This window comes from Bos mutus, chromosome 15 (genome assembly GCF_027580195.1).
Source record: "Bos mutus isolate GX-2022 chromosome 15, NWIPB_WYAK_1.1, whole genome shotgun sequence".
NCBI lineage: Eukaryota > Metazoa > Chordata > Mammalia > Artiodactyla > Bovidae > Bos > Bos mutus.
Genome location: NC_091631.1, coordinates 20099905 through 20115004, shown reverse-complemented (window position 1 = coordinate 20115004; position 15100 = coordinate 20099905). Strand labels below are relative to the sequence as shown.

At 39.8% G+C, this 15100-nt stretch overlaps 1 protein-coding gene across 5 annotated transcripts in view; it reads right to left on the bottom strand.

Annotated features, from left to right (window-relative positions):
• The window catches only part of DCDC1 (doublecortin domain containing 1), a 473661-nt gene that overhangs the window by 443403 nt on the left and 15158 nt on the right, over positions 1-15100 (bottom strand). For 4 of the 5 annotated variants that reach the window (XM_070383604.1, XM_070383606.1, XM_070383608.1 and 1 more), the window contains exon 2: positions 1993-2297. The exons of the other annotated variant lie outside the window; for it this stretch is intronic. In XM_070383604.1, coding sequence (XP_070239705.1) covers positions 1993-2144 — 152 coding nt within the window. In that variant the 5' untranslated portion in view covers positions 2145-2297. The remainder of the gene's footprint in view (positions 1-1992; positions 2298-15100) is intronic. 5 annotated transcript variants of the gene reach the window in all.

Here is a 15100-nt window from a genome sequence, read left to right as displayed (position 1 = left end):
CACCAGGCTCCTCCGTCCATGGGATTTTCCAGGCAAGAGTACTGGAGTGGGGTGCCATCGCCTTCTCTGAAAAGAAGTTAGGATCCAGACGAAGAAATAGAAGTACAATGAAACAAACTATAAGAAAAAGGTTGTAGGAAAAGTGTAATACAAAAAAACAAATAAAACAAAAGTTAGAGATTCAGACAAAGAATGGAAAGAAACTGAACAAATAAAATTACAAGCTCTATAAAAGATATCACAAAAGACAGAATAAAAAGTAAACCTATTACTATTTTGGAAAGGGAACTTGGTAAAAATAAATTCTAAAGGCAATTTTAAAATGTGCAAACACACATCAGCATTGGCAATTGTATAAAGGACTACTTAAAAATCCTATTTAGAAATTTTTTTCCGTTGTTTTACTGGGAGGAACACTATCATGAGAAATCTACATCTCCACAACATAAGCACTGGGTAATGATTTCCTGAAATTATCTGGCCATGTAGCTAGAACACTGTGTCAGTGATCTCATACATTGCTAACATGCACTCACAGCTTAGAGGAATAGGGCAAAACGAAGGTTAGCTGAAAATCTATATTTCACTTTCACCTAAAAACTTAGTGACAGACTAAAAAAAAAACAATCAAACTCTTCAAAGACATAAACAGGGGACATCATATCTAAGGAGATTAACACAATCCCTAATTTAAGAATACTTTCTTCAATATTTTTATAATCTACATTTCCTTTTAAACATAAAAACTATGGTATTACATTTAGCCAGACAATAGTTTATCAATACCTAACAGATACTTTTTTGTTCTTTTACTTCCTTTTTTATTTTTTTAATATTTATTTGGCTGTACCAGGTCTTATTTATGGTGGGACCTTTTTTTTTCCCCTAAGTTGCAGCAAGTGGGATCTAGTTCCCCGACCAGGGATTGAACTCAAGCTCCCTGCACCGGGAGCATGGAGTCTTAGCCACTGGACTACCAGGAAAGTCTCTGTTCTTCTACTTTCTAATTGAGAAAAAAAAACACAGGGAAAATATCTCTGTCTCCTCTGCTTTATATTTTTTAGAAGTGTGGTAGAGTATTGTAGTTAAGAGTTTTATCTGTGGAGTTAGAGCTATCTGGGTTCAAACTTTACCTTTTCTACTTACCCTGGTGGCTTAGACTGTAAAGAATCTGCCTGCAATGAAGGAGACCTGGGTCCAATCCCTGAGTCAGGAAGATCCCCTGGAGAAGGAAATGGCAACCCACTCCAGTATTCCTGCCTGGAGAATCCTATGGACAAGGACTCTGGCAGGCTACAGTCCATGGGGTTGCAAAAAATCAGACAGGACTGAGCCACTCACACACTTTCTTTACCTACCAGCTGTGTGATGTTAATTAATCTCTCTAGGTCTTTGTTTCCTCATACATAAAATGGAGACAACTAAAATACTGTCTGCCTTACATTCCTGTCAAAGTTGTTTTGAGAAGTAAATAAATATAGTACAGGTTAAGCACTTAGCATGGTGACAGCTGCTGCTGCTGCGTCACTTCAGTTGTGTCCAACTGTGTGTGACTCCATAGATGGCAGCCCACCAGGCTCCCCTGTCCCTGGGATTCTCCAGGCAACAGTACTGGAGTGGGCTGCCGTTGCCTTCTCCGAGCATGATGACTGGCAAATAGCAAATACTGCCCGCCTTGCCATTACTGTTATCATCACTATCCTACCTGTCCAAGTCAGGCTCCAGGAATAATTTATGTTTACTGTATCATCTATCTTTTTCATTCCCATAAAATAGGGGGAAAAAAACAAACAAACAAAAGGAAGGGTTCTAACCTAGGCAACAACCTTGGCAGCCCATCACATCTCCAAATTTTTATTGATACAGTCTTTACTAAATACAGAGAATTTACATAAAAGAGCTAACATTTAAAGCACTATTACCCCATCAGAATTGCTTAAGCTGCTGAAATAATAATAAGTAATAAAAAAAGTTTAAGTTGCTGCTTCTTACCTTGGCAAGCCATTTGAAATATATTTGTAAGTTGACTGAATGGTATCCCCATTGAAGGTGTCTTCAGGATTGCTTTGCTGTGATATGTCTGTGACTTTAGTCAAGGGTGATAAAGGAGACTGACAAAGTACCACTTTGTGGTCTTCTGTCATTTTCAGCTCAAACTGAGGAAGAATGTTATTTAACGTAAAATGTAAAATCCTCCTGGATTATCAGTTGAGGCTGGGCATTAATCACAATGTACTTCCCATTATGTAGTGGTTGCTAAATGTGAAATCTCACTAGAAATGAGCAGAGAAGATAACCTAAAGGAAGACAAAAACATGAATCTAAGTCTTTGATAAGTGCAATACTATTTAAGAAAAAATGATAATTTTTTGCAAAGTATTTTAATTTTGCTATTTGCTAAAACATCGCTAGAGGAACCAGAGATCAAATTGCCAACATCATTAAAAAGGCAAGAGAGTTCACATCTATTTCTGCTTTATTTACTATGTCAAATCCTTTGACTGTACGGATCACAATAAACTGTGGACAATTCTGAAAGAGATGGGAATACCAGACCATCTGAACTGCCTCTTGAGAAACCTGTATGCAGGTCAGGAAGCAACAGTTACAACTGGACATGGAACAACAGACTGGTTCCAAATAGGAAAAGGAGTATGTCAAGGCTGTATATTGTCACCCTGCTTATTTAACTTATATGCAGAGTACCTCATGAGAAACGTTGAGCTGAAGGAAGCACAAGCTGGAATCAAGATTGCCAGAAGAAATATCAATAACCTCAGATATGCAGATGACACCACCCTGATGGCAGAAAGTAAAGAAGAATTAAAGAGCCTCTTGATGAAAGTGAAAGAGGAGAGTGAAAAAGTTGGCTTAAGGCTCAACATTCAGAAAACGAAGATCATGGCATCTGGTCGCATCACTTCATGGCAAATAGATGGGGAAACAGTGGAAACAGTGGCTGACTTTATTTTTGGGGGGAGAATACACAGAAGAACTGTACGAAAAAGAGCTTCACGACCCAGATAATCATGATGGTGTGATCACTCACCTAGAGCCAGACATCCTGGAATGTGAAGTCAAGTGGGCCTTAGAAAGCATCAGTACGAACAAAGATAGTGGAGGTGATGGAACTGCAGTTGAGCTATTTCAAATACTGAAAGATGATGTTGTGAAAGTGCTGCACTCAATATGCCAGCAAATTTGGAAAACTCAGCAGTAGCCCCAGGACTGGAAAAGGTCAGTTTTCATTCCAATCCCAAAGAAAGGCAATGCCAAAAATGCTCAAACTACCGCACAATTGCACTCATCTCACACGCTAGTAAAGTAATGCTCAAAATTCTCCAAGCCAGGCTTCAGCAATACGTGAACCGTGAACTTCCTGATGTTCAAGCTGGTTTTAGAAAAGGCAGAGGAACCCAGAGACCAAATTGCCAACATCTGCTGGATCATGGAAAAAGCAAGGGACTTCCAGAAAAACATCTATTTCTGCTTTATTGACTATGCCAAAGCCTTTGACTGTGTGGATCACAATAAATTGTGGAAAATTCTGAAAGAGATGGGAATACCAGACCACCTGACCTGCCTCTTGAGAAATCTGTATGCAGGTCAGGAAGCAACAGTTAGAACTGGACATGGAACAACAGACTGGTTCCAAACAGGAAAAGGAGTACATCAAGGTTCTATATTGTCACCCTGCTTATTTAACTTATGTACAGAGTACATCATGAGAAATGCTGGGCTGGAAGAAGCACAATTGGAATCAAGATTGCCGGGAGAAATATCAATCACCTCAGATATGCAGATGACACCACCCCGATGGCAGAAAGTGAAGAGGAACTAAAAAGCCTCTTGATGAAATGAAAGTGGAGAGTGAAAAAGTTGGCTTAAAGCTCAGCATTCAGAAAATGAAGATCATGTCTTCCGGTCCCATCACTTCATGGGAAATAGATGGGGAAACAGTGGAAACAGTGTCAGACTTTATTTTTTGGGGATCCAAAATCACTGCAGATGGTGACTACAGCCATGAAATTATAAGACGCTTACTCCTTGGAAGGAAAGTTATGACCAACCTAGATAGCATATTCAAAAGCAGAGACATTACTTTGCCAACAAAGGTTCATCTAGTCAAGGCTATGGCTTTTCCACTGGTCATGTATGGACGTGAGAGTTGGGCTATGAAGAAGGCTGAATGCCAAAGTATTGATGCTTTTGAACTGTGGCATTGGAGAAGAGTCTTGAGAATCCCTTGGACTGCAAGGAGATCCAACCAGTCCATTCTGAAGGAGATCAGCCCTGGGATTTCTTTGGAAAGAATGATGCTAAAGCTGAAACTCCAGTACTTTGGCCACCTCGTGCGAAGAGTTGACTCACTGGAAAAGACTCTGATGCTGGGAGGGATTGGGGGCAGGAGGAGAAGGGGACAACAGAGGATGAGATGGCTGGATGGCATCACTGACTCGATGGACATGAGTCTGAGTGAACTCCGGGAGTTGGTGATGGACAGGGAGGCCTGGCATGCTGCAATTCATGGGGTCACAAAGAGTCAGACACAACTGAGCTACTGAAGTGAATTGATACATATATATATAAAACCAAATAATTTTGCTATATACCTAAAATTAACACAGTATTATAGATTAACTATACTTCAATTAAAAAAAAAGGAATTGAATGGAAATAAGTTTAAGGAAAAATAAGAAAGATATAACATTTTCAGCTGTTGAAGAAGAGCTTCTCAATATTTTTACTGTTTTAAAATCCCAGTAGCATCAGGCCATGAACATGTGACTACTGTCACGCCTGAAAACAAGGAAGCTATTAAAGCCAAGTGGGGCATGCCAAAAGGACATGGGGACCAACTTGAAGGGAATTCCATGGGGCAAAGATGGGGCACTCTGAACACTGAACCAAAGAAAAGAAAAAGATCAGGAGTTCCCTGGTGGTCTAGTGGTTAAGACTGCAGGCTTCCACTGCAGGGGGCACAGGTTTAGTCTCTGGTTTGGAGAGTTAGGATCCCACATGCCATGTGGCTTTTACTTCAGTCAAGGAGAAGATTGAAACATTCAATTCAGTTCAGTTCAGTCGCTCAGTCGTGTCCGACTCTCTGTGACCCCATGAATTGCAGCACGCCAGGCCTCCCTGTCCATCACCAACTCCCAGAGTTCACTCAGACTCACGTCCATCGAGTCAGTGATGCCATCCAGCCATCTCATCCTCTGTCACGCCCTTCTCCTCCTGCCCCCAATCCCTCCCAGCATCAGAGTCTTTTCCAATGAGTCAACTCTTCACATGAGGTGGCCAAAGTACTGGAGTTTCAGCTTTAGCATCATTCCTTCCAAAGAAATCCCAGGGCTGATCTCCTTCAGAATGGACTGGCTGGATCTCCTTGCAGTCCAAGGGACTCTCAAGAGTCTTCTCCAACACCACAGTTCAAAAGCATCAAGTCTTTGGCATTCAGCTTTCTTCACAGACCAACTCGCACATCCATACATGACCACTGGAAAAACCATAGCCTTGACTAGACGGACCTTTGTTGGCAAAGTAATGTCTCTGCTTTTGAATATGCTATCTAGGTTGGTCATAACTTAAATGTATAAAAATCCATGATTACTTAATAATACTACAAGTTTTATAACCTTATTGCTTCATCACTCACCTTTGTTGCTTGCTAGGGCACCAATTTATTATTCTGAAAAATAATAAATATACTTTTTCTGGTTTCCTAAAGGGCTTCCCTGGTGGCTCATATGGTAAAGAACCTGCCTGCAATGCAGGAGACCCAGATTCGATCCCTAGGTCGGGAAGATCCCCTGAAGAAGGGAATAGCAGCTACCCACTCCAGTATTCTTGCCTGGAGAATTCCATGGACAGAAGAGCCTGGCAGGCTGCAATATATGGGGTTTCCTAAAGTGGGCTATAATTGGATGACCAAATAGGTGATAAGAGAAAATTCTTTTTCATCGTTAATACATGTAGATGGAAAAAAATAATTAGCAATTGATCATATTGCAAACCATAATGAAATAGTGGGTCCAGATAATGTCTGTCCAGGTAATGTTTGTCATTATTAAAGAGTGATGGGAAATTTATAATAGATGAATCTGACTGATATCACTCATGCCACTGGAACATATTAATATGTCATTAAAGTAAAACAACCAGAAATTGTTTCTCCTTATGTGAGTTCAGTGAGATTACAAATACAGGAAAATCTATAAAGCATTCATTCATGCTACAAACACTGAATGTAATCAAGTTTTTAGATCTAACTTCTAGTTTGTGAGAAATAGGGGAGGATAGAGAAACATGTTAAATGATATAACACAGAGAATAAGAGGAGGGGAAAAATGTTACAAAAGAAAAGAGACTTAAGAATTGTATCAACCAAATACAATGTATAAACCTTGTTTAGATCCTGATGTGAACAAACCAACTTTAATAAGACAGACATTTTTGAGGCAACTGGTGATATCTGAACACAAACTGGATACTATTGGTATTAAGGTTAATTATTTTATTGGATATGGATAAAAGGTATTATTATAATAAACATCTGTTAGAGATACAAACCAAACTGTTTTTAAACAAAGTATTATTCAGGTTTGCTCTAAAATACTATAGGAAGAAAAGTGAAACAGAGTATAGATAAGAATGGCAGATGTTAATGGCTGTTTATATTGGATAAAGAATACATGGGAGTTTATTATTTTTCCTTTTGTGTTTGAAAACGTTCATAAAATGTTTCTTAAAAACCATATGGAACCTATATTTTATTGGATATGTTTAAAAGACTAATGTAATAGTTTTATTTTAAAATGTCAACATTCATAGTACACCAAAAATTACATCTTTTCCAACTATTTAATCTTATAATGGGAAATTTTAAATGTGAACTTAAAAATGTGCATGGGAATATATAAGCAAAGCTATTTAAAGGTCACTATTAGAGCCACTAAGTACCTCTGACTTCAGCTTTGAGCAAGGAGAAAATGTAAATAGGACAGAGCTGACACAGACACCCTCCTACTCTTCTTCCCAGGTAAACTGGGATTGGCTTAGTTTTCCCGGGTTTGCTTACGAAGCGCCCATTCCAGAGGTGAGAGACTGGTCCTCTTAATTCCTTCATTGTGGACAAAGTGCTTATGATTGCCATAGAATCACCATAATTTAACACTTCTTTCACAGCTTGTTATTAGTCCCTCAGCCAGATAGTGATGATCAGATGCATTTGCTTAAAATCTCAGACTGTGAGAGAGGATCACTCAAGTTCAAAGTGAAGAGTACTGCCAAGTGGAAAATTATCTTGATATAAGGGTAGCTGCTGAACACATTACCAAGCAAGCTAACCAGGAGGGCTCACAGCCCAAATTAAAATGCTCTATTCACACAATTTCGGAGAAGGCAATGGCACCCCACTCCAGTACTTTTGCCTGGAGAATCCCATGGACGGAGGAGCCTGGTAGGCTGCAGTTCATAGGGTCGCTAGAGTCGGACACGACTGAGCGACTTCACTTTCACTTTTCACTTTCATGCACTGGAGTAGGAAATGGCAACCCACTCCAGTGTTCTTGCCTGGAGAATCCCAGGGACGGGAGAGCCTGGTGGGCTGCCGTCTATGGGGTCGCACAGAGTCGGACACGACTGAAGCGACTTAGCAGCAGCAGCAGCAGCAGCAGCAATCACACAATTTACTAAAAAAAATTTAAAACATACAGTGATAAGAAAGAGGAAAGAAAGCAGTAAAGTCAACATACTTAAGATAGGGTATGAGTGCCACGGTCACACTGTCCAAATCTTGTTCTTTCTGCCCATATCAGCCTTCCCCATGATGGTGTGCTATGGAAACCAGAGTTGGGATTTGAGCCAGGGGCCCAGATAGAAGGTACCAAGGAATAATGGGAGAGACATAGAGGCAGTTGTGCCTCGTCAAAGCTGTAGCTTGTGAATTAACTTTGTGAAGAGCTATAGGTTTTATTTGTATTTCTTGGGCATAGCTCTTTGGGCCAAAAGGAACCATATTGGATGTTATCAGGTTGTGGGCAGTTTAGAGATGACACAGAAATCAGCGCTGAATTGGCAAGTCTGACTTAGTCTGCCTCTCTGTTGAATAAAACTTGTCTATTCTATCATATATGTCATTTAGTCTATTTATCTTGGCACATTTTATAGGTTACTAACTTGATTACTTGATTAAAGTGAAGAAAGTAGGAAAAACCACTAAACCATTCAGGTATGACCTAAATCAAATCCCTTATGATTATACAGTGGAAGTGAGAAATAGATTTAAGGGACTAGATCTGATAGAGTGCCTGATGAACTATGGACTGAGGTTTGTGACATTGTACAGGAGACAGGGATCAAGACCATCCCCATGGAAAAGAAATGCAAAAAAGCAAAATGGCTGTCTGGGGAGGCCTTACAAATAGCTGTGAAAAGAAGAGAAGCGAAAAGCAAAGGAGAAAAGGAAAGATATAAGCATCTGAATGCAGAGTTCCAAAGAATAGCAAGAGATAAGAAAGCCTTCCTCAGCAATCAATGCAAAGAAATAGAGTAAAACAACAGAATGGGAAAGACTAGAGATCTCTTCAAGAAAATCAGAGATACCAAAGGAACATTTCATGCAAAGACAGGCTCAATAAAGGACAGAAATGGTATGGACCTAACAGAAGCAGAAGATATCAAGAAGAGGTGGCAAGAATACACAGAAGAACTGTACAAAAAAGATCTTCACGACCCAGATAATCACGATGGTGTGATCACTCACCTAGAGCCAGACATCCTGGAATGTGAAGTCAAGTGGGCCTTAGAAAGCATCACTATGAACAAAGCTAGTGGAGGTGATGGAATTCCAGTTGAGCTGTTCCAAATCCTGAAAGATGATGCTGTGAAAGTGCTGCACTCAATATGCCAGCAAATTTGGAAAACTCAGCAGTGGCCGCAGGACAGGAAAAGGTCAGTTTTCACTCCAATCTCAAAGAAAGGCAATGCCAAAGAATGCTCAAACTACCACACAATTGCACTCATCTCACACGCTAGTAAAGTAATGCTCAAAATTCTCCAAGCCAGGCTTCAGCAATATGGGAACCGTGAACTTCCTGATGTTCAAGCTGGTTTTAGAAAAGGCAGAGGAACCCAGAGACCAAATAGCCAACATCCGCTGGATCATCAAAAAAGCAAGAGAGCTCCAGAAAAACATCTATTTCTGCTTTATTGACTATGCCAAAGCCTTTGACTGTGTGGATCACAATAAACTGTGGAAAATTCTGAAAGAGATGGGAATACCAGACCACCTGACCTGCCTCTTGAGAAATCTGTATGCAGGTCAGGAAGCAACAGTTAGAACTGGACATGGAACAACAGACTGGTTCCAAATAGGAAAAAGAGTATGTCAAGGCTGTATATTGTCACCCTGCTTATTTAACTTATATGCAGAATACATCATGAGAAACGCTGGGCTGGAAGAAGCACAAGCTGGAATCAAGATTGCCGGGAGAAATATCAATAACCTCAGATATGTAGATGACACCACCCTTATGGCAGATAGTGAAGAGGAACTAAAAAGCCTCTTGATGAAGGTGAAAGTGGAGAGTGAAAAAGTTGGCTTAAAAGTCAACATTCAGAAAACGAAGATCATGACATCTGGTCCCATCACTTCATGGGAAATAGATGGGGAAACAGTGGAAACAGTGTCAGACTTTATTTTTTGGGGCTCCAAAATCACTGCAGATGGTGACTGCAGCCATAAAATTAAAAGACGCTTAGTCCTTGGAAGAAAAGTTATGACCAACCTAGACAGCACATTCAAAAGCATAGACATTACTTTGCCAACAAAGGTTCATCTAGTCAAGGCTATGGTTTTTCCAGTGGTCATGTATGGATGTGAGAGTTGGACTGTGAAGAAAGCTGAGCACCAAAGAATTGATGCTTTTGAACTGTGGTGTTGGAGAAGACTCTTGAGAGTCCCTTGGACTGCAAGGAGATCTGACCAGTCCATTCTGAAGGAGATCAGCCCTGGGATTTCTTTGGAAAGAATGATGCTAAAGCTAAACTCCAATACTTTGGCCACTTCATGTGAAGAGTTGACTCATTGGAAAAGACTCTGATGCTGGGAGGGACTGGGGGCAGGAGGAGAAGGGCACGACAGAGGATGAGATGGCTGGATGGCATCAGTGACTCGATGGACGTGAGTCTGGGTGACCTCCGGGAGTTTGTTATGGACAGGGAGGCCTGGCATGCTGCGATTAATGGGGTCGCAAAGAGTTAGACACAACTGAGCCACTGAACTGAACTGAACTGAACTGAGCTTGATTACTATGTAACATTTAGCACATATTCTGAATCCTTCGTTTCTTTCTTAAACTACTGACTTATACATATCTATAATTTTTTGGCATGCATCAAGATCTTAGTTCCCGACCAGGGATTGAACCATGTGCCCTGCAGTGGAGGCAAGGATTGTTAACCACAAGACCACCAGGGAAGTCCCACATATCTATACTTAATACAGTCTGTGAATTTCATCTGTACTTCATAAGCTATTAGCTTACTTACTACCTATCTCAACATTTCTTCTGTTTCATTATATCATTTTTTAAATCTTATACAGCTGAATTGAATATTCAAACTCACATTATATGGTGCCTTCTATAATAGTAGGCTAGATATACTAGGAGCAGTGAAAGAAAGACACAAGAAAACAAGAAAAGACAAGAAATGTGGGACTGCCATCATCTTAAAAGGCTGTAAGCCCAATTACAGCATGGTTGCAAGATACAAGGTTAATATACAAAAGTTAATTGCAAACAAGTAGAATTTGAAATTAGAAACATTTGCCCACTACTCAAAAAAAAAAAAGAAAGAAATACTGAGGTATAAATCTAACAAAATATGTATAAGATCTATATGAGGAAAAGTACAGAAGCCCAGAAATAGACCCACAAAAAGTTTGACAAACGAGAACAATGGCACAAAGATGGTCTTTTCAACTAATGGTACTGGAACAGTGGCACATACACATGCAAAAAAAGAAAGAGAGAGAGAGAAAGACAGAGAGAGAAAGAGAGACAGAGAGAGAGAGAATCTAAACACAGACCTCATACCCTTCACATAAATTAGCTCAAAATGAATCACAGAACTAAATGTAAAACAGAACCATAACACTCTTAGAAGATAACACAGAAGATAACCTGGATGACCTTGGGTATGTCACTGACTTCTTAGATACAACACCAAGGCATGATCCATGAAAGAAATAACCAATCCATTGCATTTCATTAAAATTAAAAACTTCTGCTCTGTGAAAGACAAAAGAGAATGAGAAGACGAGTCACATACTGGGAGAAAATATTTGCAACAGACACGTCTGATAAATGAATATCATCCGAAATTTACAAAGAACTCTTAGAACTCAACAATAAGAAAACAACAGCCTGATTTAAACATGGGCCAAAGACCTTAACAGAAACCTGACCAAAGAAGACATACTGGTGGCAAGTAAGCACATGACAAGATGCTTCACAGTATATATTAGCAGGCAAATGCACGTTAAAATGACACTGAGATACCACTACCCACCTATTAGAATGGCCAAAATCCTGTGAAGCAACAGGAACTCTCATTCACTGTTGGCGGGAATGCAAAATAGTACAGCCACGCTGGAAGAGCTGGGTGGTTTCTTACAAAACTAAACATACACTTACCATATGACTCAGAAATCATGCTTCTTGATATTCATCTAAATAATATGAAAACTTATGTCCACACAAAAACCTGCACTTGGATGTTTATAGCAGGTTTCTTCATAACTGCCAAAACTTGGAAGCAACCAAAATGTCCTTCAGTAGGTGAATAGATACGCAAACTATGATCTATCTAGGTAATGAAATATTGTTCAGCACTATAAAAAAACCAAAATGAGCTATGATGCCATGAAAAGATATGGAGGGATCTTAAATGAGTATTCAAGTGAAAGAAGCCAATATGAAAAGTCTATGCACCATATGATTCCAACTACTGACATTCTGGAAATGTCAAATAGCAAATGGTAAAACTGTGGAGACCTAAAAAAAGTAATTGCCAGGGGTCGGGGGTGTGGTGATAGAAATGAATATATGGAACATGAGATTTCTATGAAAAATACTCTGTATAATACCATAATTGACAGGTACATGCCATTATACATTTGTCTAAACCATAGAACTGAACACCAGAATGAACCCTAATGTAAACTATAGACTCTTAATGATTATGTCAATGTAGGTTTATCAATTGTAATAAATGTAACAGTCTTCTGGTGGATATTTGTAAAGAAGGAGGCTATGCACATGTCAGGGGTAGGGGTTACTTGATAAATCTCTGTACCTTTCCCTCAATTTTACTGTAATCTTAAACTGCTCTAAAAGAATAAGTCCAGTTTTTAGAGAAGACTTCAGAAGGTCCTTTTTCTGCAGTTTCCGGCACAGAGAACTAGTACATATTTGATGGGAGAAGAGTCAGAGGTAGCTACTAAAGACCAGTCCTATGTAACACCTATTTGGAAATCCTTAGGCAGACTTTTTGGCCATATCGCTCCAATTCAGAATGTATCTATCTGTTGAGAAGAAATGTACTATTCCAGCAGTGATGTATCATGTTTCCTGCTCTCTGATTTGGCCATACTGATTTAATTGCCGTTTAGTTCAGTTCAGTCACTCAGTCAGTGTATGACTCTTTGCGACCCCATGGACTGCAGCATGCCAGCCTTCCCTGTCATCACTACCTCCTGGAGCTTGCTCAAACTCATGTCCATCAAGTCGGTGATGTCGCCCAACCATCTCATCCTCTGTCATCTCCTTCTCCTCCTGCCTTCAATCTTTCCCAGCATCAGGGTCTTTTCTAAGAAGTCAGTTCTTCGCATCAGGTGGCCAAAGTATCGGAGTTTCAGGTTCAGCATTAGTCCTTGCAATGAATATTCAGGACTGATTTTCTTTAGGATTAACTGGTTTGATCTCCTTGCAGTCCAAGGCACTCTTCAAGAGTCTTCTCCAACACCACAGTTCAAAAGCATCAATTCTTTGGTGCTCAGTTTTCTTCATAGTCCAACTCTCACATTCACACATGACTACTAGAAAAACCATGGCTTTGACTAGATGGACCTTTACCAGCAAAGAATGTCTCTGCTTTTTAATATGCTGTCTAGATTTGTCATAGCTCTTCTTCCAAGAAACAAGTGTCTATTAATTTCATGGCTGCAGTCACCAGCTGCAGTGATTTTAGAGCCCAAGAAAATAGTCTCTCACTGTTTCCATTGTTTCCCCATCTGTTTGCCATGAAGTGATGGGACCAGATGCTATGATCTTAGTTTTTTGAAAGTTGAGTTTTAAGCCAGCTTTTTCACTCTCCCCTTTCACTTTCATCAAGAGGTTCTTTAGTTCTTTTTCACTTTCTCCCTTAAGGGTGGTGTCACCTGTGTATTTTAGGTTACTGATATTTCTCCCAGAAATCTTGATTCCAGCTTGTGCTTCATCCAGCCCTGCATTTTGCATGATGTAATCTGCATATAAATCAAATAAGCAGGGTGACAATATACAGCCTTGATGTACTCCTTTCCCAATTTGGAACCAGTTCATTGTTCCATGTCCGCTTCTAACTGTTGCTTCTTGACCTGCATACAGATTTCTCAGGAGGCAGATAATGTGGTCTGGTACTCCCATATCTAAGAATTTTCCACAGTTTCTTGTGATCCACACAGTCAAAGGCTTTGGCATAGTCAATAAAGCAGAAGTAGATGTTTTTCTGAAACTCTCTTGCCTTTTCTATGATCTAATGGCTGTTGGCAATTTGATCTCTGGTTCCTCTGCCTTTTCTAAATCCAGCTTGAACATCTGGAAGTTCTCAGTTCACATACTGTTGAGTCTAGCTTGGAGAATTTTGAGCATTACTTTGCTAGTGTGTGAGATGAGGCTAGCTGCTATTAGTCTCCCTCCAAAGCTGAAACAATGTTTCCAAACCACAGTAGAAGCCATTATATCCTGTTGCACCCTCAGATCTATAGGATATTATCAAGGTAGATAATGACCTTGGTTCAGGAGATCATGTAAGTTGCTGCTACACTCAAGCTTATTAGGAGACACCTAGAAGGCCACCCTTTCAGATATCTCATTTGATCACTGCAGATGGTAACTGCAGCCATGAAATTAAAAGATGCTTGCTCCTTGGAAAAAAATCTATGACCAACCTAGACAGCGTATTAAAAAGCAGAGACGTTACTTTGCCAACAAAAGTCCGTCTAGTCAAAGCTATGGTTTTTCCAGTAGTCATGCATGCATGTGATAGTTGGACTATAAAGAAAGCTGAGCACCGAAGAATTGATGCTTTTGAACTGTGGTGTTGGAGAAGACTCTTGAGAGTCCTTTGGACTGCAAAGAGATCAAATCAGTCAATCCTAAAGGAAATCAGTCCTGAATATTCATTGCAAGGACTGATGCTGAAGCTGAAACTCCAATACTTTGGCCACCTGATTCAAAGAACGAACTTCTTAGAAAAGACCCTGATGCTGGGAAAGACTGAAGCCAGGAGGAAAAGGGGACAAAAGAGGATGAGATGGTTGGATGGCATCACCGACTCAATGGACATGAGTTTGAGTAAACTCCGGGAGTTGGTGATGGACAGAGAAGCCTGGCGTACTGCAGTCGATGGGGTCACAAAAGAGTTGGACACAACTGAGCGACTGAACCGAACTGAAGGCTATCAGAACTATGGTTGGTAGAGCAGTTCTTGTAAACTCTTATCACATTATTATCACTCATTGTTATGATAAATAAAATATAAACAAGGCATCCTGCTGGCCCTCCAAATGTGTTTTCCCTAATGCTACTTTTCTAATTCCTGATCCCATCATCTATTCATTCAATCATCAAATATTTGTTAAGCACCAACTGTTTCCAGAGTTAAAAAAAAAAAAAGACAATGAATTCAGTGTTGAATGAGACAATATTATTCCTTCACTAGCTGAATTTTTCTTATAATGAATGCACTCAATTTTAATTAACTTTTCTTATTAAAAACAATTTGAATGATGATAACTGTAGTTATTACAGAAATCCCCACATTAAAATTGGAA